General features: G+C 43.5%; 1 protein-coding gene across 2 annotated transcripts; it reads left to right on the top strand.

Annotated features, from left to right (window-relative positions):
* On the top strand, positions 1-27945 carry ifngr1 (interferon gamma receptor 1). Of its 2 annotated transcripts, none has more exons than XM_083634598.1 (7): positions 1-297; positions 8971-9088; positions 11870-12051; positions 14377-14507; positions 21142-21325; positions 23976-24109; positions 26476-27945. In XM_083634598.1, exons 1-7 carry the CDS (start codon positions 216-218, stop codon positions 26860-26862), a joined length of 1218 nt encoding a protein of 405 aa, XP_083490724.1. In that variant the 5' UTR covers positions 1-215; the 3' UTR covers positions 26863-27945. The 2 variants fall into 2 exon arrangements, with proteins under 2 accessions (XP_083490724.1, XP_083490723.1); XM_083634597.1 differs by having other exon boundaries at positions 14377-14522.
* Positions 27946-27962: the final 17 nt, after the last annotated feature.

Genomic DNA, 27962 nt, shown 5'->3' with positions numbered 1-27962 from the left:
TCGGATAAGGAACTGTCGTAACGAGAGGCGTCTCGTCTGTCTGGTCTGGACAGGAGGAAATAACAGAGAGGTTTTACTGACAGACAGTCAGTCAGACAGGCTGTGTTAGTTTGTGTCCTGACTGAGCACTGAGCAGCTCAGCCAGGTGAGCTCAGCAGCTCAGAGCAGGTAACAGGTTCACCAGGGCTCGGCAGTGTGAGAGGGGAGCAGCGACCATGCTGCTGCCCGGCCTGCTGCTGCTCAGCGCGGCTGCTGCTGCCGCCGCCGCCTCCTCCTCCTCCGGTGCCGGTGCCGGCGGTGAGTAGACACACCCGCCTATAACACTTTCTTTCACCCCGTTTACACCTGGTTTTTAAATGCGACCTGTATCCAGATAACTCATCCGGATACAGGTCGCATTTAAAAACCTATAGGTGTAAATAAATAGGGTGTCTGTTATGCACAAAGTGACTGATCTGCACTGTGTTTTATTATGGCTGGCACAAGTAGCCTCGGCACTCCTGTCCCCTAGGCACTCCTGTCCCCTAGGCCCTCCTGTCCCCTAGGCACTCCTGTCCCCTAGGCCCTAGTAGGGGACAGGAGTTTTTTCATGTGATGAGATGGAGTTTGTCTCGGACTCAAATCCCAGATTATTATTTTTTAAATTGTAATAATATTTTGTCCAGAATTCTATGACTGTCTGTATGTAGGTGGGGATAGGCCTAACAGAGAAACTATTATCAGAACAGTCATTCTTGTACATTCTCTGTTGCTCTAAAGTGCCTTTTAAACATGAACTGTGTTAGCTTGTAAATGAATGCTGAAATTAACAATCAGTATAGCTGGGGACCGCCTGACAAGGCCGGATTAACCATAGGGCAACCGGGGCAGGTGCCCCAGGGCCCTCGGGGTGAAGGGGGGCCCCTGGGAGCTTCAGTGCCCCGGGGCCCCTGGGGGTGTTAATCTGGCTCTGTCTCTGGTGCCCGAGAGAGGGGCTCTTAGCCTGGGTAGAGGATGGGTGGTGATAGGGGGACCTGCCTGGGTGTCTGGTGCCCGAGAGAGAGGCTCTTAGCAAGGCCGGATTAACCATAGGGCAACCGGGGCAGGTGCCCCGGGGCCCTCGGGGTGAAGGGGGGCCCCTGGGACCTTCAGTGCCCCGGGGCCCCTGGGGGTGTTAATCTGGCTCTGCCGCCTGAGACCCTCTCTAAAAGGACCCCTAATTGGTCCCCGGACTCATGCTGAGAACCAATGACCTACAAGTAGGGCCTATGTGATGTAAACAGTATGCAGTAGGCCTACATCATGGTGTGACATGCCTTTGAGACTGGACTGTGAGGATGCGGGTAGGCCTAAATGAACTAGACTGGACCAAGAAGCCTCATGAAAAACGCAAATCCCAAAGTAAACTTGAAAATAGGCCTACAAGGCTACAGATATCACAGTGACACTATCAAAATATGCTGCTTTATTACATAAGAAAATAAGAAAATAGGGGAGGGGGGTCATACAAACTCCATACAAACTGCAACAACAACAAAACACACAAAACATGACAAGCCCATTAGGCTATAGCTAAATCTCCTGTTTGGGCCACATCAGAGAATAAGCCATATTAAACTGGAGAGAGATGATACGAAATTATTAAATGTTTATTAGTTCTAAATGAGATCAAGGTTCAAGCTCAGTCAGCCGTGGGGTGTGATGACCGATACCATGATTAGCACTGTGCTAACATGATTAGCTACAGGGAAACGCATGTGTTTTTCTGTAAGGGTTGCCTGGTTGAAATAATAGACATATTAAAATAAATCACACCGTGGACTAATTTAAAATCCAACCTAAAACAGTTAATGAAGAGCAATCAGCCATGTACTGCATGAATGACTTTGCCTTTCCCGTGTGTGTGTGTGTGTGTGTGTGTGTGTGTGTGTGTGTGTGTGTGTGTGCGCGTGCGTGTGTGCGCGTGCGTGCGTAAGCTCGCTGTTCTATTTTGATATTATCCAGCTGTGCGTGTTATATTCTCTGTTGCTTATTGTATATTTGTTTTTAATATTAGCTTTTAATAACATCTATAGGGACAAACATTGCAAATGAGCTTATATGCTATACATGTTAATCTGTCCCTACTTAAATAAACATGAAATAAAATAAATAAATCAGAAAACCTACAAGAAAACACCTAAAAGGAGTCAAATGCAGAAGTTGCTCAATCGTGTTTTATTTCCTCATCTATCTACTGTATATCTATAATGAATCTGGTGGCAGCATCACACTCTGCGGGGCAAATGATGTAAGAGTGTTTGTAGTGCAGGAAGAGTTGTGGGAATTCGTACTATTTAAAAGACTGGACTTTCTGGAGTTCTGTGTGTCATGACTGCACGTGGCTTCACTGTTCTCAATTCCCCACATAGTTTGGTTATTGTTCTTTACCAACAGAACGAACCAGTATTCTGCTCGTTTACACACGGTTTGCAAATCACTTCTTCAAAAGAATTCCTTCAGCGTAGAGCAGTGATCCTCACTATTTCTTCGATGAGAGCCGCACTGGCAGGACAAAGTCAATAGGAGAGCCACTTTTACCGCAAAACACCAAAAGCCACCCCAACCAAGCACATGTGCCTACCATTTTTTAGTTTTATTGTTTTACACACACACACACACACACACACACACACACACACACACACACACATACCGGTGTGTATATATATATATATATATATATATATACAACAGGTAGTTCCGGCCGAGCAATTTGATTGGACAAGAGGGATCCTACGAGTGCCGTTATAATGCACTGGCGCTTCACTGTGTGTAGATCACTCCGCTTCACAGCTGCCCTAATCAACAAAACGCTTCACAGCTGTAGAGGAGACAGTAGTAAAGTAGACAGCCTGCAGTTAATTAGGCTGATTAGGCTACATTTTCGGCAAAGCAGAAAGCTGAGGGGACTATTTTTGTTGGCGGAGGAATAAATACAGAAATCATATATTTTCTCAGCTTTTTGTCATTTTATTAATCAGCTTTGTTTAATAGAACTGTTGTATAAAAGCAATATCACACTCGGGGTCATGCTGTTGTTGTCTAATATTGGCACTGCTGTGATTATCTTCGGCACTCGGCCTGCGGCCTCGTGCCTGCGACCGAATCACAGCAGTGCCAATATTAGCCAACAACCGCACTCCCACTCATGTGATATTGCTTAAATATACTGTGTATATATATATATATATATATATATATATATATATATATATATATATATATATATATATACCAGTTTCCCCTAGAAAATCTTTCAAGCCTGGAGGGATTTCGAAACGTACCCCGACCGCAACGGTGGGGGCCGTCGGTGGGGACGCTGAAGTTTTAGCTAACCTGTTCACATCTATGTTCGCAATGGCATCCCAAGTATCATCATACTATTATGGGATGCGATGCGAACAGTTGTATTATGGGATGTACGTTTCCCAGGCAACGACACACGTTGACACGTTTTGGAACAGCGATGCACGTTGGCACAATACTCCTAAAAGCAAAATGCTTATTGTTTTGAATGATTTGGCACCTTCTATTACTGTCAACACCAGTATTATTGTATTGTAGTAATAGCCTATGCCATAAAGGTTTATTGAAATTTTGGGGAGAGCAGGGCCCCTTAAAAGGCAGGGAATCTTAAAAAAAAAAAGTTTTTGTTTTTTTGTTTTTTGAAATTTCTTAGAGCCGCCAACTAAAGCTTAGAGAGACGCCAGCCACGCAATGAGGAACTAGGGCATAGAGCAAAGGCTGAGCAGAGTCAGTATAGTGTCTGCAAAGTCTCTTGTGAAAGAAAAAGGGTGTGTAGGTTAATTTGTTGGACTCTTGACCCGCTTCAGTGAATTGCCTGCAATATCAGCTTCACAATAAGACTGAGATTGATCTGTGCTTTTGTAACTTGAGTGAATCAGAGTCCTCGTGAGTCCATTTAAACAATGGGGAAAGCAGCCACGGTTAGCTCTAGCCAGGCTAGCCATGTCCACCACACAGAGAAAAGTTAGGCAGTGCTGTGTGTACAGCTGAATTAATGAGACACAAACAAGGCACAAGTGCTAATAAACAACATTTACTACGATTTTAACTACCGTTGTTGCGCGGAGCAGCCATCTTGGATTTTTGAGGTCGGGGCTGCTGAGGCTCCTACGAGTTTGGGAGAGAAAAGACGAGCGCTGGTGACGTCACCGTTCGAGCTCATGACCTTTGAACCGTCACATTCCCATTTCCCAGTTTTAAAGGAACGCCCCCAAAACTCACTCCCCCAGTATAGAGGAGAGCTGTCACTTTTTCCAAAAAACAAAGTTTGAACGAACTTTAATTGACCCGCAATTTGTTATCAAAGTATCCGGGGCCATGGTATTCCAAAATATTCTGTAGTTTCCTCCAATAGCGAGCCCTTATTCACATGCCAGAGCTGATGCTCAAAATTGTAAACTGCAATACACCAACAAACCACTGAGCACCAAACCGATACATCTGGCGCTGTGGAGCAGTTGAAAGTGACACACAGCCTAAGAAGGTCCCGTTTTATAACGTTGTGAGTGGCGTTGAGGCGTTGTTGTGATTGTCCGCTCCTGGCTTTGTTGTTGTCTGCATCAGCATCGGCCGCCTCCATTTTGTCTTGTGTCTCTCATCAAACAACAACTTGTGTGAAGACATCAGGTGGAAGTCAGGTGGTCAGGATGGGTCAAGCTGTTAGAGCGGAGCGCCCTCTGCTGGATCATCAAGGAATGACATTTTAAAAAATCCCCTCACCGCAAAAAACAAACAACATTATTATTATTTTAATTCGGATGGGTGAATTACATATCGAACGTTTGTGTTCAGCGAGATAATCTTCACAAATGAAGAACATTGTTTGTTACCACTTTTGAAGCATTCCAGGTATCTGAAAATCACATAAGAAAAGGCATTTATGCTCCAAAAGTCATAACAGTGTTCCTCATTTGTGAAGATGATGAACACAAACTTTGCTGTTTCATAAACTTTTGTTCACCACAGACCTTATTTCACGGACTTCTGGGTGAGCCTACAAAAGGCTATGTCATCCCTGTGGTACTCTATAAAGGTTCGTTAACCAGTTGGAGCAAGAATTTGGCAACAGGAAGAGCTAACACTAGCAGGTAGCGATTAGCTAAAGCAGGGATATTCAACTTGCTTTGCCCCGGGGGGCACTTTCCTGAAATGATAGGAGGCCAGGGGCCAGTTAATAAACAAACAATATGCATTTTTCTGTAGCGGATTGTAGGTTTTTGGGGTGTCAGCCGGAGTTTAGTCTGACAGTGTTGTGCACACCCGATAGTTAGTTAGGTTAAGTACATACATAAGTGTCTGGGTAGCGAGCAGACGGCGGTATTTGACAATTTAGCTGGAGCTCAGTGAAACTTGATTTCATGTTAGTTTTGATTGTGAATTACATTCTAGGGGGCCACTCTGCGCCCGGTCGCGGGCCGCATCTGGCCCCCGCGCCGCAAGTTGAGTATCACTGAGCTAAAGCTATATGTGAAGTTTGCAGGTGTAGTAGCTAAATCTGTGGTTGGAAAAATATTTTTCCAGTGAATATCTTAAGTTAAAAGTAGATTGAGCTAACAAGGAGCAGTTTTGTATTCACGAGGCATCTCGCGTGCTACGTGCGCTCGATTCCTAGGCTCGCCCGCTGCGTGGCCTTGCCCGCCCTGCAGCTCACCCACTTGCTCTTATGACATCACTGATGATCACTGATGATGTCGCATCACTGATGACATCGAATTTGCTCTTATGACATCACTGATGATGTCACAATGCCCCGGCCGAGCCTGCAGCTCGACCGCTGTGTGGGCTCACCTGCTGACGAATGACATCACTGATGATGTCACAACCTCCATCTTATGACATCAATGATGACATCATCAGTGATTTATGTCACTATGACAACATCAGTGGGACAAACATTTAGACAGAGAACAAACAAACATTGCCCACATTGCCCCTTTTAGATAGATAGATAGATGGATGGATAGATAGATAGATAGATAAATAGATAGATAGATAGATAGGTCAGCACAACGCTTCAAGGGGAGAGGTGACCATGCCCATTTAGGAGACCGGAAGATACCATTTCATACTAGAGCACCGCAGGAATGAGTCCGGAAGCAGCATTTGGGTTGGTCAGGGTAAAAGTCTATGGGGATTTAACATGGAGATTTCACTTAAATGTATAAAATAAGGTCTGTGGTTAACAAAAGTTTATGAAACTGCGGCCTTTGCATCAGGGCTGTGAATCTTCACTGGCCTCACGATTCGATTCGATTATGATTCATCTGTCTTAGATTCCACGATGCATCTCGATACAGCTCAAAGTATCAAATCCTCAATTTTCTGTGTTATTACTGCACATGGCTACTTTTTCCAATTAATACAATTAAAGTGCTTTAAAATCTGAATGTCAACAGAAATTTTAACATAAACGATTCAACGATTCATCTGTCAACGATTCGATTCACACGTCCGCATCGCGACGCATCGATTATACGATTCATTTTGACACCCCTACTTTGCATCAGCACGATCGGCTTCACAAACGAGTACGACCTTTGAAACGTATAAAGCGTTTTTTTTTTAATGTGATTTTTAGAAAACGCTTCAAAAGTCATAACAGTGATTCACCTTTGTGAAGATTATCGTGCTGAACACAAAGGCCGCACTTTCATGAACGTCTGTTAACCACAGACCTTATTTGATGCATTTAAGCTGAAATCCCCGTTCTAAAAACCCCATAGACTTTTCCCCTGACGAACCAACATGGCGGCGATTTCTGCTCAAGCCTACAAAAATACGCCATCCCTGCGGTACTCAAGTGGAAGGAGCGTGGGATGAGCTGTCTATCTTTTCCATATTCCATCATCTATATGCTTCATCCTCAACCACCTTATTGTCACATCGGCTGTTCAATAGGGGTGTCACAATATATCGTCCCACGAAATTTCGCGATAGTAAAACGTCACGATATGTATCGTTGAGATGAAATCTCATATCGTGAAAAAAAAAAAAAAAAAAAAAACTTTTTTTTTTTTTTTTTTTTTTTTTCAAAAATAGACAAAGAAACGTCTTTGTTTGTTGAAGTTCAATGTGTGGAAAGTAGTTCAGTTGAACAAGTCTCTGAAGAGACACATGAGAAGTTATACAGGAGAGAAACCATTCAATTGAGTTTCTGGCAAAACTGTTTACTTGACAGGAAAAATTGAAGATGCATAAAAAATAGGCTAAGAAAAGTCTTGTTGTTTGAGTTTGAAGAAAAACTGAAGATGCATAATGAGAATTTATACTGCTGAGAAACCTTTTAGTTCAAAGTAAATCTAAGTGACGGTGTAACTCATTCTATTTCAAGATAAGCCTTATCTCCAATCTCATGTTTTTTCTAGTTGTTATTGTAATAACAATTTCCCACAACAGCATGTTTTGTATTTGTGCATTTCAAATAAAATACTACTTTTCCAGTCATATATTGTCATTATTCAAGTTTAAAAAAATATTGTTAAAATCGTATCGTATCGTATCGTTATCGTGAACCCAGTATCGTGATACGTATCGTATCGTGAACTGAGTGTATCGTGACACCCCTACTGTTCAAACATCAACCTTTTGGAGAACGTTTCAGTGGAACTAACCTCCTGCTCCTGAGCCTGTCTTCAGTTTGAAGGCCAGTGTTTGCTGATGACACCTTCACATTTGATTGATGATTGATTTATAATTAGAAATGGGTTGGGAGGTATTTAGGGATGACATTTATTGGAATGCTGAATTGCAACCCGGGTGGCTTTAATGCTGGAAACACAACTTCACAGAACCACTGTATCGACTTCCTTATTGCTGCTGCTGCACCCATCAGAGGATCAGACGTGTTCAAGTTAAGTTAAGTTAAGTGGAGCAGGACTTCAGAGGTTGAGTGGTCGCCAAGGACAAGTTTGATGGGTTGTTTGTTAAAGTGTTACACACACACACACAATGTGCCCAGCCCACGTGGACTTACAGTACATGACACTACCTATTAAGTTACATGGCTGTAAGTCGCTCTCTAACTTGTATTACGTGGTGTGTGGCTGCTATGTTTGCATAGCCTATCTCCCTCCCACTCACTCAGCAGGTAACCAGGACTCCATTTACATTTCCTGTTCTAAGAGAATCAGTCCGCTCTGCTGCCCCGCAGAGCCAAAACGCTGCAACCAGAGTAAATTCACTAATAATAATAGCAATAATAATAATTTCCCCCCACCCCTCGATTTGGGACTTTAATTATTGGAGTTATTTCTGACTTTTTTTTTTCCCCTACAGAGAGAGAGAGAGAGAGAGAGAGAGAGAGAGAGAGAGAGAGAGAGAGAGAGAGAGAGAGAGAGAGAGAGAGAGAGAGAGAGAGAGAGAGAGAGAGAGAGAGAGAGAGAGAGAGAGAGAGAGAGAGAGAGAGAGAGAGAGAGAGAGAGAGAGAGAGAGAGAGAGAGAGAGAGAGAGAGAGAGAGAGAGAGAGAGAGGTGTGTCAATTGAGTCATTTTTTGTTTGAGTGGGGGGACATGGGCTGTTAGAGCAGAGTATAGATGAATGAAATAACTTTGTCTGCTGGTTGAGTCACTGTAGGACAACAGTTTTTCACACACAGGTATATGTAGGACACACACAGGTATATGTAGGACACACAGGTATATGTAGGACACACACAGGTATATGTAGGACACACACAGGTATATGTAGGACACACACAGGTATATGTAGGACACACAGGTATATGTAGGACACACATGTAGGACACACACAGGTATATGTAGGACACACACAGGTATATGTAGGACACACATGTAGGACACACACAGGTATATGTAGGACACACACAGGTATATGTAGGACACACACAGGTATATGTAGGACACACACAGGTATATGTAGGACACACACAGGTATATGGCATTAAACAAAATCCATCTGTTGCAGTTTCACCTCCAGAAAACGTGACTGTGATCTGCCAGAACACCCAGGTCACTCTGCACTGGAGCTACAGCCAGCAGCAGCCAGACACCAGCTTCAGGCTGACGCATGAAGCAGCAGATGGGTGAGTGGAGTTTTATCCTGCTACACATTCAAGCCTGCCTCTGCCTCTTCTCCTGCTCGCCATGCTACCGCTCACATTTGTATCCACGGTCCTGAAGACGCACCAGAGGTCACGCCCTGACACTGAGGCATCGGCAGCCCGCCTCCCCTGCCTGCCCTCCACGGAGGGCATCCATCCCTAACCAGCCCCATCGGTCCGTAGCCTTGACCCATATGCAAACCCTAACCCCACCCCCAAGACATCACTGACCTCTGCCTAGCCCCACCCCCAAGACATCACTGACCTCTGCCTAGCCCCACCCCCAAGACATCACTGACCTCTGCCTAGCCCCACCCCCAAGACATCACTGACCTCTGCCTAGCCCCACCCCCAACACATCACTGACCTCTGCCTAGCCCCACCCCCAACACATCACTGACCTCTGCCTAGCCCCACCCCCAACACATCACTGACCTCTGCCTAGCCCCACCCCCAAGACATCACTGACCTCTGCCTAGCCCCACCCCCAAGACATCACTGACCTTTGCCTAGCCCCACCCCCAACACATCACTGACCTCTGCCTAGCCCCACCCCCAAGACATCACTGACCTCTGCCTAGCCCCACCCCCAAGACATCACTGACCTCTGCCTAGCCCCACCCCCAAGACATCACTGACCTCTGCCTAGCCCCACCCCCAAGACATCACTGACCTTTGCCTAGCCCCACCCCCAACACATCACTGACCTCTGCCTAGCCCCACCCCCAAGACATCACTGACCTCTGCCTAGCCCCACCCCCAAGACATCACTGACCTTTGCCTAGCCCCACCCCCAACACATCACTGACCTTTGCCTAGCCCCACCCCCAACACATCACTGACCTCTGCCTAGCCCCACCCCCAACACATCACTGACCTTTGCCTAGCCCCACCCCCAACACATCACTGACCTCTGCCTAGCCCCACCCCCATGACATCACTGACCTTTGCCTAGCCCCACCCCCAAGACATCACTGACCTCTGCCTACCCCCACCCCCAACACATCACTGACCTCTGCCTAGCCCCACCCCCAAGACATCACTGACCTTTGCCTAGCCCCACCCCCAACACATCACTGACCTTTGCCTAGCCCCACCCCCAACACATCACTGACCTTTGCCTAGCCCCACCCCCAAGACATCACTGACCTTTGCCTAGCCCCACCCCAAGACATCACTGACCTTTGCCTAGCCCACCCCCAAGACATCACTGACCTTTGCCTAGCCCCACCCCCAACACATCACTGACCTTTGCCTAGCCCCACCCCCAAGACATCACTGACCTTTGCCTAGCCTTTCCTTGCATTCTGTTCAGAGTATCTAGCTCCCAAAAAGCAAAAAAACAAACAACCAAATGATGGCATCCCCGCATGACACACCCGTCTAGAGTTCTCAACGATCCTAAAAAAATGCACCCGACCCGCTTGAGACGCGGACGAGCTCAACTCGCCCACCGTTGTCACATAGAACACTCAGCCCGACCCCAAAAAAAGCTGTTGTTAGACTAGGACATTATAAAAAAGTGTGCAATAATGTTAAGACACCAATTTCACAAATACGACGTCTGCAACGTTACTTTGCAGTGAATTGAGCTGCGGGGCACCCGCAGCTCAATTCACTTCTGTGAGCAGAGACAAAGTGTTGGAAAGGTTTTACTTGTACTTTGGCACAGGAATAACTCATTGTGTCATCTATTGTGCACACAGCTTATGACTTTATGTCTTCTGCTTGGGCGGAGTCTTGATGGGTATATAAAACTGATATGGAGAAATGTACCGCATTTTCAGCGAGGCAAGGCTTTCTCCAGCCCTACATAAGCCTATGACATATTTCGTAGTTAAGCAAGTCAAAGCAAAACCCAGGCTTTTCCACACCTCTGATTCACCTAACGTTAACCCTACAACCCTGAAATACACGTTACCAAACGTTTTTTTAGAAGGCTGGCAACGCTAGGCTGTCATCAAAGTAAAACGTCACCATGTCTGTAAATTACTGCTTGCAGTTGCACTCAGAGCATGTATGTGTGTGTGTGACAAATTAGACCTACCTGTGTGCCTTGAAAATAAGGTGGTTCAAAGTGGCTAAATGCAACCTTTTTCTTCTCATGTTTTTTTATTAATAAAAACAGGTAATTAAAATGATCAATAATTATCGATATAGACTGATATGAAAGATGTTGTATCAATATACTTTTGATCTATATCGCCCAGCCCTACTCATGATATAATATAGTCTCTAGAAGTGTATGATTAAATTTTCCCATGTTCTAATCTAGTGTAAAAAAGCAAACACACTGAAAAAAGAAACAAAAATCGCAATAAATCGTTAATATCGAATCGCAATAATCGTAGAATCGCAATACTTGAGAATCGCAATATATATCGAATCGGCACCCAAGTATCGTGATAGTATCGAATCGGGAGATAAGTGAATCGGCACAGCTCTAATAGGAATGATTCAGGACCAAGCTTTTTGATCAATATAAGCGGTTGATCACTATAAGCGGCCGGATTCCACTGTATATGAATGAATACCTCACATTCACACATTCACACCGACGGCATCTGCCTGCAGCCATGCAAGGCGCCAACGTAATCAGCGTTGTGGGAACTCGTATGACAATGGCTTGAATGTAACGCACCCTAGCTTTGTGTGTCACAGAAATCACAGTGCAGCATTACTTTTTTTACATTTTCTTTATGTGTTTTTTGAATTAATTGAATACTTGACACATTCTGATTGATCTCGCTGCATGTTTTCAAGGCATTTGAAGGTGATCGGCCAAACTAAGGAGCGCCAGTACGACGTGAGCCGCGTCGCCTGGCAGCGCTACGCGGCCGTGCATCACATCCAGCTGACGGCTGAACGAGGAGAGCTCAGCTCCCACACTGCTGCTGAGACACCTACATTCACATTCAATGATCTCCTGACAGCTCATGTACAATGTAAGTCATATGCACACAAAAAAAGGTCTTGGTTGATGTAGACTGTTTTTGCACAGTTGATTTCACTACTTTTGACAACATGTACTATTTGTAAGTCACTTTGGACAACAGCGTCTGCTAAATGCCCTAATGTAATGCAAAATGCATGCATACTGCGAAGGCTATTCTTCGTGTGTGTGTGTGTGTGTGTGTGTGTGTGTGTGTGTGTGTGTGTGTGTGTGTGTTCAGAAGAGGGGACTCAAGTCACATGACTTGGACTGAAGTTTAGCCACTTGAGACTTGACCTGATGCGTGAAGAGAAGACTTGAGACTTGAGTTGACTTGGGTTCCGGTGACTTGGGACTTGACTGACTTGTACTTTGATGACTACTTGACTTGACATGAATGACATGGACTTCACTTGAGTGTAATCTACATTTAGACTTGACATGAATGACATGGACTTCACTTGATTCTAATCTACATTTAGACTTGACATGAATGACATGGACTTCACTTGACTGTAATCTACATTTAGACTTGGGACTTGACTTGACATGAATGACATGGACTTGGCTTGACTGTAATCTACATTTAGACTTGACATGAATGACATGGACTTCACTTGACTATAATCCACATTTAGACTTGACAATGAATGACATGGACTTCACTTGACTCTAATCTACATTTAGACTTGACATGAATGACATGGACTTCACTTGACTGTAATCTACATTTAGACTTGGGACTTGACTTGACATGAATGACATAGACTTCACTTGACTGTAATTGACATTTAGACTTGAGACTTGACTTGACATAAATGACATGGACTTCACTTGACTGTAATCTACATTTAGACTTGACATGAATGACATGGACTTCACTTGACTGCAATCTACATTTAGACTTGACATGAATGACATGGACTTCACTTGACTGCAATCTACATTTAGACTTGAGACTTGACTTGACATAAATGACATCGGCTACACTTGACTGTAATCTACATTTAGACTTGAGACTTGACTTGACATAAATTACATCGGCTTCACTTGACTGTAATTGACATTTAGACTTGAGACTTGACTTGACATAAATGACATGGACTTCACTTGACTGTAATCTACATTTAGACTTGACATGAATGACATGGACTTCACTTGACTGCAATCTACATTTAGACTTGACATGAATGACATGGACTTCACTTGACTGCAATCTACATTTAGACTTGAGACTTGACTTGACATAAATGACATCGGCTTCACTTGACTGTAATCTACATTTAGACTTGAGACTTGACTTGACATAAATTACATCGGCTTCACTTGACTGTAATCTACATTTAGACTTGAGACTTGACTTGACATAAATGACATGGACTTCACTTGACTGTAATCTACATTTAGACTTGACATGAATGACTTCACTTGACTGCAATCTACATTTAGACTTGACATGAATGACATGGACTTCACTTGACTGCAATCTACATTTAGACTTGAGACTTGACTTGACATAAATGACATCGGCTTCACTTGACTGTAATCTACATTTAGACTTGAGACTTGACTTGACATAAATTACATCGGCTTCACTTGACTGTAATCTACATTTAGACTTGGGGCTTGACTTGACATAAATGACATGGACTTCACTTGACTGCAATCTACATTTAGACTTGACATGAATGACATGGACTTCACTTGACTGCAATCTACATTTAGACTTGACATGAATGACATGGACTTCACTTGACTGCAATCTACATTTAGACTTGAGACTTGACTTGACATAAATGACATCGGCTTCACTTGACTGCAATCTACATTTAGACTTGAGACTTGACTTGACATAAATTACATCGGCTTCACTTGACTGTAATCTACATTTAGACTTGGGGCTTGACTTGACATAAATGACATGGACTTCACTTGACTGCAATCTACATTTAGACTTGACATGAATGACATGGACTTCACTTGACTGCAATCTACATTTAGACTTGACATGAATGACATGGACTTCACTTGACTGTAATCTACATTTAGACTTGAGACTTGACTTGACATAAATGACATCGGCTTCACTTGACTGCAATCTACATTTAGACTTGAGACTTGACTTGACATAAATGACATGGACTTCACTTGACTGCAATCGGCATTTAGACTTGAGACAGACTTGGTCACACCGCTGGTGTGTTTATGTAGCAGTACACTCAGTTCAGATGCAACTGTCTGGGTCTGAGAAAGATGTTTGCTTGAGTTGGGTATAGACATGATTTGCGAATACAGTATGTTTCTTCTTCTAGAGATTGAATTTGAATTGCTTCTCCAGGTAAACTGGACTTCCCTCCTGTGACGCTGTCTGTGAAGGATTCCAAGGCCAGAGTGAGCTTTCACAACCCGCTTCACATCTACAAGGAGCTGTCAGCCCTCCAGCAGGACGAGCCCTCCTTCCAATTCAAAGTATTTTTAGATGGAGTAAGTATCATACAGTTTGACCACTAGGGCTGTGGCGATTCACTTATCTCCCGATTCGATACTATCACGATTCTTGGGTGCCGATTCGATTTATATTGCGATTCTTAAGTATTGCGATTCTACGATTATTGCGATTCGATATTACGATTTATTGCGATTTTTGTTTATTTTTTTCTTTTCTTTTTTCAGTTTGTTTGCTTTTTTACACTAGATTAGAACATGGGAAAAGTTGAATCATACACTAGAGACTGTATATTATATATCATGAGTAGGGCTGGGCGATATAGTTAAAAACAGGGGCGGACTGGGATCATAATTCAGGCCGGCATTAGATACCAAGCAGGCCAGGCCGATATGGGCCGACGCGCGTGAAATTTGGGCCGTTTGAAGCCCAATTTTGGCCGTTTGAAGCCAGATTTGGGCCGTTTGAAGTCCAATTTTACAATGAGATGCACCCACTTTAACCCTGAAGTGTAATTATTACTTCAGACTAACTAATAAAGTAATAAAACCACTAGTAAACCAGTAGGCGGCGCCTGGCCTGCTGTTCAGTGAGTGGCCTGACTGCAAGCACCAAAAAAAAAAAAAAAAAAATTGTTTTTTTTTTTGTTTTTTTTTTGCGATTATCGATTCTGGAATAAAAGATCGATCCAAAATATCGTGACATTAAAAATCGCGATACTTAGGTGAATCGATTTTTTCCCCCACCCCTATTGACCACACAGAGACAGTTCTATTAGATGGAGTAAGTATCATACAGTTTGACCACACAGAGAGACTTCTAGCTGTTTGACTGAACGCACTCTTTTCGCAGGCCGTAGTGTTAGTGCCTTGCTCTACTCACTGAGCCACAGAGGGAATTGAACCCCTAACCGTGACAGTTGTATAGATGATGTATGCTCTCTTTTTAAGCGGTGCACCCGCTTCTCTAGGTCAGCGTTTCTCAACTGGTGGGTCGCGACCCAAAGGTGGGTCGCGGGGCCGTTTTGATTGGGTCGCGGACATTGGCCCAAAAAAAAAAAGTCTGCCTTTTTATTTCATATTAGTTAAATTCAGACTATTGAAACTGGATTAGCATGACCAGGTTAACTTGTTTTATTATTATTATTATTATTAACTTGTTTAAAAACATATAGGCATATAATTCAAGATAAGTCTGCCTTTTATTTCATATTTCATACAGTTCAAATAAGACTTTCTGAGCATGACCAGTTTGACTTGCCTGTAATTCAAGTCTGCCTTATTTCAATTGGTTTTTAGCCCTAGTTGCACTTCTGTTGCACTTTTTTGTTCATTTGAGGTTAACAGTGCATGAAGGCATTTTGTATTAAATTAATGCGCTATTTTTTGTGCAATAAATTTGAGTGTGTGTGTGTGTGTGTGTGTGCGCGTGGTTCAGACAAGTCGGGAGTAGGGATGGGCGCGAGTACTCGGGTACTCGAGCACTCGTTCATAACGTCAGTATTCGAGTAACGTTTCTGCTGTTCGGGTACTCGCCCCACTCCCCACCCCTTTAAAAATGGTATAGAAGATCTACGCACGCATCGTCATGTGGATCTGGCAGCAACCAGCAGCAAACTGCACGGCCGGGCGTCATGTCAGCCAGTGCCAGTGCTGTCTGAAAGGAACTGGCTGCCTCCACGTGTAGTGCTGTCTGAAAGCCTCCACGTGTAGTGCTGTCTGAAAGCCTCCACGTGTAGTGCTGTCTGAAAGCCTCCACGTGTAGTGCTGTCTGAAAGCCTCCACGTGTAGTGCTGTCTGAAAGCCTCCACGTGTAGTGCTGTCTGAAAGCCTCCGCGTGTAGTGCTGTCTGAAAGCCTCCACGTGTAGTGCTGTCTGAAAGCCTCCACGTGTAGTGCTGTCTGCAAGCCTCCACGTGTAGTGCTGTCTGAAAGCCTCCGCGTGTAGTGCTGTCTGAAAGCCTCCGCGTGTAGTGCTGTCTGAAAGCCTCCACGTGTAGTGCTGTCTGAAAGCCTCCACGTGTAGTGCTGTCTGAAAGCCTCCACGTGTAGTGCTGTCTGAAAGCCTCCACGTGTAGTGCCTCCACGTGTAGTGCTGTCTGAAAGCCTCCACGTGTAGTGCTGTCTGAAAGCCTCCACGTGTAGTGCTGTCTGAAAGCCTCCACGTGTAGTGCTGTCTGAAAGCAGAGGCACATGTGCCGCCTGCCGGCCCGGGATGTCCGAGGGGCCGGGCGGACGTTAAGACCCGCGGACGTTAACATTATTCCTGGAATGCGAGCTTAATGAGCCAGTTACATGTCTTTGCATTCCACATCAAATGAAGACATTACAGTTTGTTTTATTTTGCATGTTACATATTTATTTGCAAAGTTATTAGTTGGTTTATGGCCTAGGAATTCTGCCAGGTTACAGGCACTAGGCGGCCATCTTGCCCGCAGAATTTTCTCCTCGAAATGAAGATTGATTGACAGCTGCCATGTCGTGATACGATTGGTTGAAATGGGGGTAGAAATTTGATAGTACTTTGTTACGTCACCATACTTTACATTACAGCAGTGGTTCTCAAATGGGGGTCCGGGGACCCCCAGGGGTCCTTGAAGGGGTTCCAGGGGGTCCCCAGCCAAAAGGGGGGTAATTTATTCCCGCTAGAATTCCATTCATAAGTAACACAATGACTATTTTGGTCATTGGTTTTATACACTTTCTGTAATAAAACATCTAAAAGCATCAATCTTATCATATGGGGGTCCGTGGGACAAAATCCTATCAAATGGGGGTCCGTGGTCTAATCTTTGTCAGTTTAGGGGTCCTTCATGTGGGGACATGAAGGTTATTTCATTCATAACTACTGCATTACAGCAGTTATGAATGAAATCCTGAAACATTTTACTTTTGATGTGAAAAAGTGACAGTTGGTAATTTCATGAGTTGGACTTTGCGTCCTCGAGTTATGACTCATGTTGTCAAATATGTCAAATTGATTGTCAGCCAAACGATGTGGAGTGACACACATCTGATGTGGAGTGACACACATCTGATGTGGAGTGACACACATCTGATGTGGAGTGACACACATCTGATGTGGAGTGACACACATCTGATGTGGATTGACACACATCTGATGTGGATTGACACACATCTGATGTGGAGTGATGTGGGGTGACACACATCTGATGTGGAGTGACACACATCTGATGTGGAGTGACACACATCTGATGTGGAGTGACACACATCTGATGTGGAGTGACACACATCTGATGTGGAGTGATGTGGATTGACACACATCTGATGTGGAGTGACACACATCTGATGTGGAGTGACACACATCTGAATGTGGAGTGACACACATCTGATGTGGAGTGACACACATCTGAATGTGGAGTGACACACATCTGAATGTGGAGTGACACACATCTGATGTGGAGTGACACACATCTGAATGTGGAGTGACACACATCTGAATGTGGAGTGACACACATCTGATGTGGAGTGACACACATCTGATGTGGAGTGACACACATCTGCTGTGGAGTGATGTGGAGTGACACACATCTGATGTGGAGTGACACACATCTGATGTGGAGTGACACACATCTGATGTGGAGTGACACACATCTGAATGTGGAGTGACACACATCTGATGTGGAGTGACACACATCTGAATGTGGAGTGACACACATCTGAATGTGGAGTGACACACATCTGATGTGGAGTGACACACATCTGAATGTGGAGTGACACACATCTGATGTGGAGTGACACACATCTGATGTGGAGTGACACACATCTGAATGTGGAGTGACACACATCTGAATGTGGAGTGACACACATCTGATGTGGAGTGACACACATCTGAATGTGGAGTGACACACATCTGAATGTGGAGTGACACACATCTGATGTGGAGTGACACACATCTGAATGTGGAGTGACACACATCTGATGTGGAGTGACACACATCTGATGTGGAGTGACACACATCTGAATGTGGAGTGACACACATCTGATGTGGAGTGACACACATCTGATGTGGAGTGACACACATCTGATGTGGAGTGACACACATCTGAATGTGGAGTGACACACATCTGAATGTGGAGTGACACACATCTGATGTGGAGTGACACACATCTGATGTGGAGTGACACACATCTGAATGTGGAGTGACACACATCTGATGTGGAGTGACACACATCTGATGTGGAGTGACACACATCTGAATGTGGAGTGACACACATCTGAATGTGGAGTGACACACATCTGATGTGGAGTGACACACGTCTGATGTGGAGTGACACACATCTGATGTGGAGTGATGTGGATTGACACACATCTGATGTGGAGTGACACACATCTGATGTGGAGTGACACACATCTGATGTGGAGTGACACACATCTGAATGTGGAGTGACACACATCTGATGTGGAGTGACACACATCTGATGTGGAGTGACACACATCTGAATGTGGAGTGACACACATCTGAATGTGGAGTGACACACATCTGATGTGGAGTGACACACATCTGATGTGGAGTGACACACATCTGAATGTGGAGTGACACACATCTGAATGTGGAGTGACACACATCTGAATGTGGAGTGACACACATCTGATGTGGAGTGACACACATCTGATGTGGAGTGACACACATCTGAATGTGGAGTGACACACATCTGTTGATACATTTTAATCATGGGAGTCCAGAGATGACGCATACCAAATGTGGGGATGACTGACTCAATGGTTTAGGAGGAGTTAACAGAACTAGATTTTCAAGAAAATAAAAAAAATGGCCTAATGACGCATCTTCACCCAAGTCATCGGGTAGAATTTTGTTTCTACGATGTAGGTTAGAGTCACGTGGGTTATGATTCTGTTACTAGTACTAGCACCTTATGAGTGAAATGACACACGCAAAGCACCTCCAACTCCTGCACAAGTGTAATCACTTAGGATAAAAGAGGTCGGTGGTTCGATCCCCGGCTCCTCCAGTCTACATGTCCAAGTGTCCTTGGGCAAGATACTGAATGCCAAATCGCTCGCCGATGGTTGCACCAGCACCCTGCGTGGTAGCTTGCCGCCATCTGTGTATGAATGTCTGTGTGAATGGGTGAATGTACCTACTCATTGTAAAGCGCGTTGTATAAAAGCACTATATAAATGCAGGCCATTTATGAATTATGGCAATTTGTGTAAAATGACTCAAAAGAAACGGAGCTAGTTAGGACGTCAAGCCTCATAAAACAAACTATGTTCGATCTACAATTCGTGATTTTGAAGTCATCCCAAATGAATATGCTTTTTTTTAAATGTTTTGTCAATTCCCCCTCACTCCAGGCGTCTTATCTCTAGATTTGTGTGTCTGTTTGATGACCGTGTCAGAGCCCCCACTGAGAGGATTAAGGAGGCGTGGCAGGAGGTGTTGACTTGCCTGAGGTTATACGGGACAGGAGCCTGTCTGTAGTTCAACTCTGCTCAATTAACAGCAGACACCGGCTGATCCAATTTAAGGTCACTCATCGTCTTCATTATTCCAAGTCCAGGTTGCACAAGATCTACCCTTCCGTCTCACCACTATGTGATAGGTGTCAGGTGTCAGAGGTAGGGTTCTCAAAAGTATCGAAAAGTATCAATGCTGAAAATTTGAATCGGATAAAATACTCATTTGCAACAGTTTCGATACCATCACTGCTTTCTGCTTCTAATGAATAATCACAGATTTTTCCCTTCCTATCATTGGTGGGTATGTGTTTCTTCAACAAGCTAAACGTGTTCTGATAGGCTGATGGCTAGAGCAGGGCTAATCTGCTGTGTTCTGATAGGCTGATGGCTAGAGCAGGGCTAATCTGCTGTCTAAATTCAAAGTTTGATCAGGCCTAGATTAGGGAGAAGTGTGCGTCTGTCCGTCCATCTGTCTAACTTTACTTTTATGCCTCTTGATGTGTCATCATCCCCGCCTTCCCGTGGTATCGAAAATGGTATAGAATCGATATTTTCCTCGGTATCGGTATCGAAGTAGAAATGATAGTATCGTGACATCCCTAGTCAGAGGGTACACTATCCCATGCTTTTTGGTTTTGCCCTTCACTCTCTGGATTTTGGGCCAAAATATTTGATTGGTACTCTTAAGGCCTATGGGATCGCCCTTCAGCCGGAGGCGGAGCTCGCCATCTTCGGCTGCTCAGAGTCCTCTCTCCTCCTCTCTACGGCTGTGCAACAGTCTCTGACACGGGATGGCTGTCGCCAAGAGACTCATCCTGAAGGAGTGGAAGTCCTCCTCTCCACCTTCTTTTAAGTTGTGGCTGTCTGGCTGACGGATGTGGTTTCGGTCATACGTCTGGAGAGACTCCGGTTCCTGAGGACCGATTCGCTTGGGAAGTTCTCGGCTGTCTGGGACCCGTTTCTGGCTGACTTAAACTTTTCGTGGACCCCTCGCGTGGGATCCCACGCACATCTCTTACAAGCACATAGGCACTTGACGTGGCTGTTAGCACAGCGCTGTAACGTTGGAATGTCGATATATGTATTGTTTTGTTTTGTCTGAGCCTGTTTTTGTTTTCGAAGTTATAAAAATTGAAAAATAAAATATATATATATAAAAAAAGCCTCATAAAACAGGAGGTTGATGTTCTCTGCTTGTTCTGCGTGGTCTTCAGGTGGAGAGTGAAGCAGGGTGTGGCACAGAAGAGGCCGTGTGCAGACATGAGGTCCTCTATAATCAGAGTGGGGACGAGTGCTGTGTCCGGCTGGGGGGATACATGGTCGACAGCAGCGGGTATAAGGCCATGGTTTTGTTCAAAGACACAGAACGCATCTGTGCCCACCAGGAACCTGAGCAAGGTACGTCTGAACCTGGACGTTTCATTTATGACTCTACTCATTACAGGAATAATCGGCAACATTGTCTTGTAAATAAATGTTCTCTCTATCGCTGTTTGCTTTAACTCAGGGGTGGTCGTGGTCGCTGCCCGTTGTTAAGTGGCCCGCCATGAATTTAGCACAATTTTTGTTGTTGTTGTTGTTGTTGTTGTTGCTAAAAAAGTTTTTCCGTTTTTCTGTTTTAAAGTTTAAAACGGAAAACGAAAACCGAAAACGGGGGAAAAACGGAAAAACAAAAAAAGAAACAGAAAAGAAACAGAAAAACAAAAAACTATTCCCCCATTTTGTTTTTTCAATTTAAAACCATTGAAAATGGGTTATACTTGAGTACCCTGACCTGGTCTATTTATAAAAATAAAAATAAATGAATGTTTAATACTAATGTTATGTTAAATTATCTCCATCTTCACCTGTTGGCACAGGGAAAGAAAATTTGAAAACATACAGAAATACACATTGTAATATAGGTGAGCACATAAATAAACTATGTGTCATATATTTATTTAGGTAGAAATTAAATTTTTGATGGCACAAGGGTTTTCTGGTCCAATTTTTTTGCTGCGAAAACTGCTGCGCTTAATATTGTTTGGCCCGCGACTCCTTATATTTTTCTGTATGCGGCCCACAACCAAAAAAGTTTGGCCACCCCTCCTGCTCTAACTCAACAGTGACTATATCACATTCATACAGCTTTTACATTGTCTATTGTGATGTGATTTACAGTATGTTGTTGGCAACAGCGGTTTGTCTCGAATAAATGGAAGAACCTGCCTGAAATGTCTTGCAGGATGACACGTTTCTATATATCTTCTATTCCAACTCAAGACAACACGTTTCTATATATCTTCTATAGCAACTCAAGACAACACGTTTCTATATATCTTCTATTCCAACTCAAGACAACACGTTTCTATATATCTTCTATTCCAACTCAAGACAACACGTTTCTATATATCTTCTATTCCAACTCAAGACAACACGTTTCTATATATTTTCTATTCCAACTCAAGACAACACGTTTCTATATATCTTCTATTCCAACTCAAGACAACACGTTTCTATATATCTTCTATAGCAACTCAAGACAACACGTTTCTATATATTTTCTATTCCAACTCAAGACAACACGTTTCTATATATCTTCTATTCCAACTCAAGACAACACGTTTCTATATATCTTCTATAGCAACTCAAGACAACACGTTTCTATATATCTTCTATTCCAACTCAAGACAACACGTTTCTATATTATCTTCTATTCCAACTCAAGACAACACGTTTCTATATATCTTCTATTCCAACTCAAGACAACACGTTTCTATATATCTTCTATTCCAACTCAAGACAACACGTTTCTATATATCTTCTATTCCAACTCAAGACAACACGTTTCTATATATCTTCTATTCCAACTCAAGACAACATGTTTCTATATATCTTCTATTCCAACTCAAGACAACACGTTTCTATATATCTTCTATTCCAACTCAAGACAACACGTTTCTATATATTTTCTATTCCAACTCAAGACAACACGTTTCTATATATCTTCTATTCCAACTCAAGACAACACGATTCTATATATCTTCTATTCCAACTCAAGACAACACGTTTCTATATATTTTCTATTCCAACTCAAGACAACACGTTTCTATATATCTTCTATTCCAACTCAAGACAACACGTTTCTATATATTTTCTATTCCAACTCAAGACAACACGTTTCTATATATCTTCTATTCCAACTCAATACAACACGTTTCTATATATCTTCTATTCCAACTCAAGACAACACGTTTCTATATATCTTCTATTCCAACTCAAGACAACACGTTTCTATATATCTTCTATTCCAACTCAAGACAACACGTTTCTATATATTTTCTATTCCAACTCAAGACAACACGTTTCTATATATTTTCTATAGCAACTTGTCTGTGCTGCTGTCACTCTTTGTTGTTAACAGACTTCTATCTGATCGTCTTGTCTGTGCTGCTGTTCTGTTCACTCTTTGTTGTTAACAGACTTCTATCTGATCGTCTTGTCTGTGCTGCTGTTCACTCTTTGTTGTTAACAGACTTCTATCTGATCGTCTTGTCTGTGCTGCTGTTCACTCTTTGTTGTTAACAGACTTCTATCTGATCATCTTGTCTGTGCTGCTGTTCACTCTTTGTTGTTAACAGACTTCTATCTGATCGTCTTGTCTGTGCTGCTGTTCACTCTTTGTTGTTAACAGACTTCTATCTGATCGTCTTGTCTGTGCTGCTGTTCACTCTTTGTTGTTAACAGACTTCTATCTGATCGTCTTGTCTGTGCTGCTGTTCACTCTTTGTTGTTAACAGACTTCTATCTGATCGTCTTGTCTGTGCTGCTGTTCACTCTTTGTTGTTAACAGACTTCTATCTGATCGTCTTGTCTGTGCTGCTGTTCTGTTCACTCTTTGTTGTTAACAGACTTCTATCTGATCGTCTTGTCTGTGCTGCTGTCACTCTTTGTTGTTAACAGACTTCTATCTGATCGTCTTGTCTGTGCTGCTGTTCACTCTTTGTTGTTAACAGACTTCTATCTGATCGTCTTGTCTGTGCTGCTGTTCACTCTTTGTTGTTAACAGACTTCTATCTGATCGTCTTGTCTGTGCTGCTGTCACTCTTTGCCGCTGTCATCATCGTGGTAACCCTGACGATCTGCAAGGTGAAGGCCTGGAAAATGAGCTTGCCTAACCCCGCCCCTACACCAAAGTGTTTGGTAAGTCAACCCTACACCAAAGTGTTTGGTAAGTCAACCCTACACCAAAGTGTTTGGTAAGTCAACCCTACACCAAAGTGTTTGGTAAGTCAACCCTACACCAAAGTGTTTGGTAAGTCAACCCTACACCAAAGTGTTTGGTAAGTCAACCCTACACCAAAGTGTTTGGTAAGTCAACCCTACACCAAAGTGTTTGGTAAGTCAACCCTACACCAAAGTGTTTGGTAAGTCAACCCTACACCAAAGTGTTTGGTAAGTCAACCCTACACCAAAGTGTTTGGTAAGTCAACCCTACACCAAAGTGTTTGGTAAGTCAACCCTACACCAAAGTGTTTGGTAATATATATATATATATACACAAAATACAGGCAGACCTACTTCTTAAAGGAATAGTTCACCCAAAAATAGTCATCTACTCACCCTCATGCACACATGTGAGATTTTTGTCCATAGCATATAACACACAGGGAGGTTGCTAGCACAACTTGGTAGCAGCCTCCAAAACAACTGAAGTCAATGGAGACCTTCTTTAGAGTTCCAAAACAAAAACAAACAACAAAAAATCACACTGTGAATAGAAAGACGTATACACCAAACAAACAAACAAATCAACCAGCTGTAGTTCAGATTGTCACTAAATGGTGTAAATATAGCTCTTTTTGAAAAGAAAATGCGATATTACGCACGTTTCCACCGACTACCGTTATGCGTAACATCAGGAATGGTGAAGAGGAGGGGCAATTAGTTGACGTGATTAAAACATAACCAGACGCCAGTCAAACCCTCAAACGAGGGAAATTAACCCTGTTCTCTGAATAAATGTGAGGCAAAGAGAGAACATCCCAGCCTGATATTCAGACTGAAGTGGAGGAAATCATGATGGAAAGCTTGGTGATGGAGAGCAGAGCGCACTGCTGTCTGTGTCTGCCTCTGCTAACGTTACACGTCGTGCGCGCCGTTGTCTCGCTATGAAAAACATCACATATTAATTTAACGGTTCTTGATTATACAGAGGTACGTAAAATGTATTACCAGACGCCACTCTTGAATTCGGCATATAATCCACGGAGATGTTACCGTAAGTGAATAAAATGTCAATTCTGGATGCGAGTCGCCTGAAATCCCGCTGTCTTCCTCCGTTAAAACTGCATGTTTTTGAACGGAGTTTGGTTACAGATTCACTAAAGCCGTTTCGATTGCATTGATCACATTTCTTTTTATCGATACAACCTACTTCTCCGCCTCCCGACCTACTTTTTTTGCTATATTTTGAGGGTTTATCGAATTTTCTGGTGTTTCCACTCAGGATTTGAATGTTGCACAATTGTAAATTGAGCATAAAAACAGGTGGATGGAAACCATCCACCATGCTGAGACTCTCTCTGCATAAATGCTGCTCGTCTAATGCAGAGGTTCTCAAATGTTTTTCAGCCAAGGACCCCTTAAAGGTTTAAAATATAGCGGGGACCCCCTCATTCTGATTTGTGATTTTGGGCTAAGCTTAATTGTTTCCACGGTAACGTGCTTGACTTTTAATTTGATAGGTTTGTTATTAGAATGTAATCCATGAAGCATTTAAGATTTAAAGCATAAACTATTTTCGTTGAACTATGAAGATTTTGCAAAAAAAAAAAAAAATGTATTACATTACATTTACATTACGTCATTTAGCAGACGCTTTTGTTTTGTCCAAAGCGACTTACAATATCACAATTTGTCAACAGTACAGAAAACCACTATGCAACACAATCAATGACAGCCAAGATATTTTGATAGACTAGCACCATGTAGGAAGTAGTTTGGGAAGGAATAAGTAACATGTAGCATTTTTTTTTTTTTTTTTTACCTGAAAACTTTTCGCGGACCCCCTGGCAAAGTGCCATGGACCCCTGGGTGTCCGCGGACCCCCATTTGAGAACCACTGGTCTAATGTATTGCTGCTGTCTGTTACAATGTTGCAATGCTGTCTATTGATGTATCTGTTTTAAGCACATTGCACCTTAGTGACTCCTCTGCTTTTAACATCAGGTATGATGTAATGCAATCATGCGCTTTTGGCCACCTGTCCATGTCTTATGTTGTTTTTTTATAATGCTTCCTTTTATGGAGTTATTTTTAGTACTGATGATAGTGATTTTTTTTATATATGATATTTTTGGCATAGTATTGATACTATTCACGAGGACCCCGAGTTCTCATTTCGTTCCCTTTCATGTCTCATGGTTTGGAATGACAAATATCCTTGAACCTTGAAGATGATGACAGAATATAACATTTTTGGGTGAACTACTCCTTTAATTCATTCCGGTCGCATCCCCCAAACCTTTTGAGTACTATGAGTATCTCCTTGTCATTTGGTCACACAGGAACCTCTGCTGCCGACCCACGACGTGAAGGTGCTGAACGTGAACATGAGCCAGTCCAGCGCCTGCACCTTAGAACCAGCCAATCACAAGGCGGACTGCGGCCTCGCGCTCGTCTCTCTGGAGGAGGAGGAGCATCCCGGGGAGACGTCCGGCCACTCCCCCCCGCCCGGCGCTGTGTACATGGAGGACGGCCTGTCGGAGGGCAGCAGCCAGCGGCCGGAAGACGGCGAGTCGACGTGGGAGAGCCAGCGTGCCGACAGCTCGCCAGAGACGGAGAGCGTTGCGATGGACTCTGACAGCGGGGAAGAGCAATCGCCCTACGACTGCCCCCAGAGACTGGAGGACATGGGGGGCGGCGACGTGGTCAAGTGTTACGGTGGAAGGTGAACGACCGACGGACGAGTCGCTTCAGGATCCTCACCTCGGCTCTTTCACCGTCCCTTTAACGGCGTGTTGAACTTGGGGACATCCAGGGATGATTCGCCGATCTTTTCCAGCAACGCCAACGGGCTGCTACACTCTCATACAGACACATTGAAAGCTGGCAGCTGCCTCGACGGCTTTTGCCGTTGGCTGCCGGGGGAACTGGAGCAATCGGGGACTTCTGCGCTTTGCTCGAGGGAACGTGGGCAGAAGCGGTTTAGGCAGGGAAGAGCAACACTTTGCCTGCAAAGCAATAGAACCAGCACGGTGCGGGCACTAACACTGAGAAAAGGCTTCTCTCCCATCTACAACTAACGATTATTTTCATAATTGATTCATCTGTTGATTATTTTCTCGATTAATCAATTAGTTGTTTGCTCTATAAAATGTCAGAAAATGGTAGCAAATGACAATCAGTGTTTCCCAAAGCCCAAGATGACGCCCTCAAGTGTCTTGGTTTGTCCACAACTCCAAGATAATATCAGTTTACTGTCATACAGGAGTAAAGAAACCGGAAAATATTCACATTTAAGAAGCTGGAATCAGAGAATTTGTACATTTTCTCTTGAAATTGTACTCATAACGAGTAGCCTAATCGATGATCGAAATAGTTGTCTGTTCATTTTCTGTCGATCGACTAATCGATTAATTGTTGCAGCTCCTCTCCCATCCTGACTAAAGTGTTGTTGGTGCTCTGAAACTTGACCACTTTTGGAAAGCGCATTGTCTTTTCCCAGGGATTCAAACCGGGGACCTTCCAGTCTCCGCCCCTATGTGACCGTAGCGGGTGGTTCCATCACTTTGAAGGTGACTCCGCCCTCTCAGCCGCTCATGGCTTTTTATTGACTTTCGTATTAAGGGACATCGAAATACCACAGGGCGATTTTAACATTGCAGCACTCATCTGAATTTCTACCAAATAATAAAAAGTACCGTTAATAAGCACTTTTGATGACATGATTTTCTTCAGGATTGTCTTTCACTATAGCCAAATGTGACTTTCATCTGAGAATGCTGACTGATTTACTCTTGCAAGGAATATTATGCTCAAGTCAGGGTTTCCA

Source organism: Poromitra crassiceps, assembly GCF_964638095.1.
Source record: "Poromitra crassiceps genome assembly, chromosome: 4".
NCBI lineage: Eukaryota > Metazoa > Chordata > Actinopteri > Beryciformes > Melamphaidae > Poromitra > Poromitra crassiceps.
The sequence above is the reverse complement of the archived record's forward strand: the minus strand, read 5'-3'. Positions and strand labels throughout refer to the sequence as shown.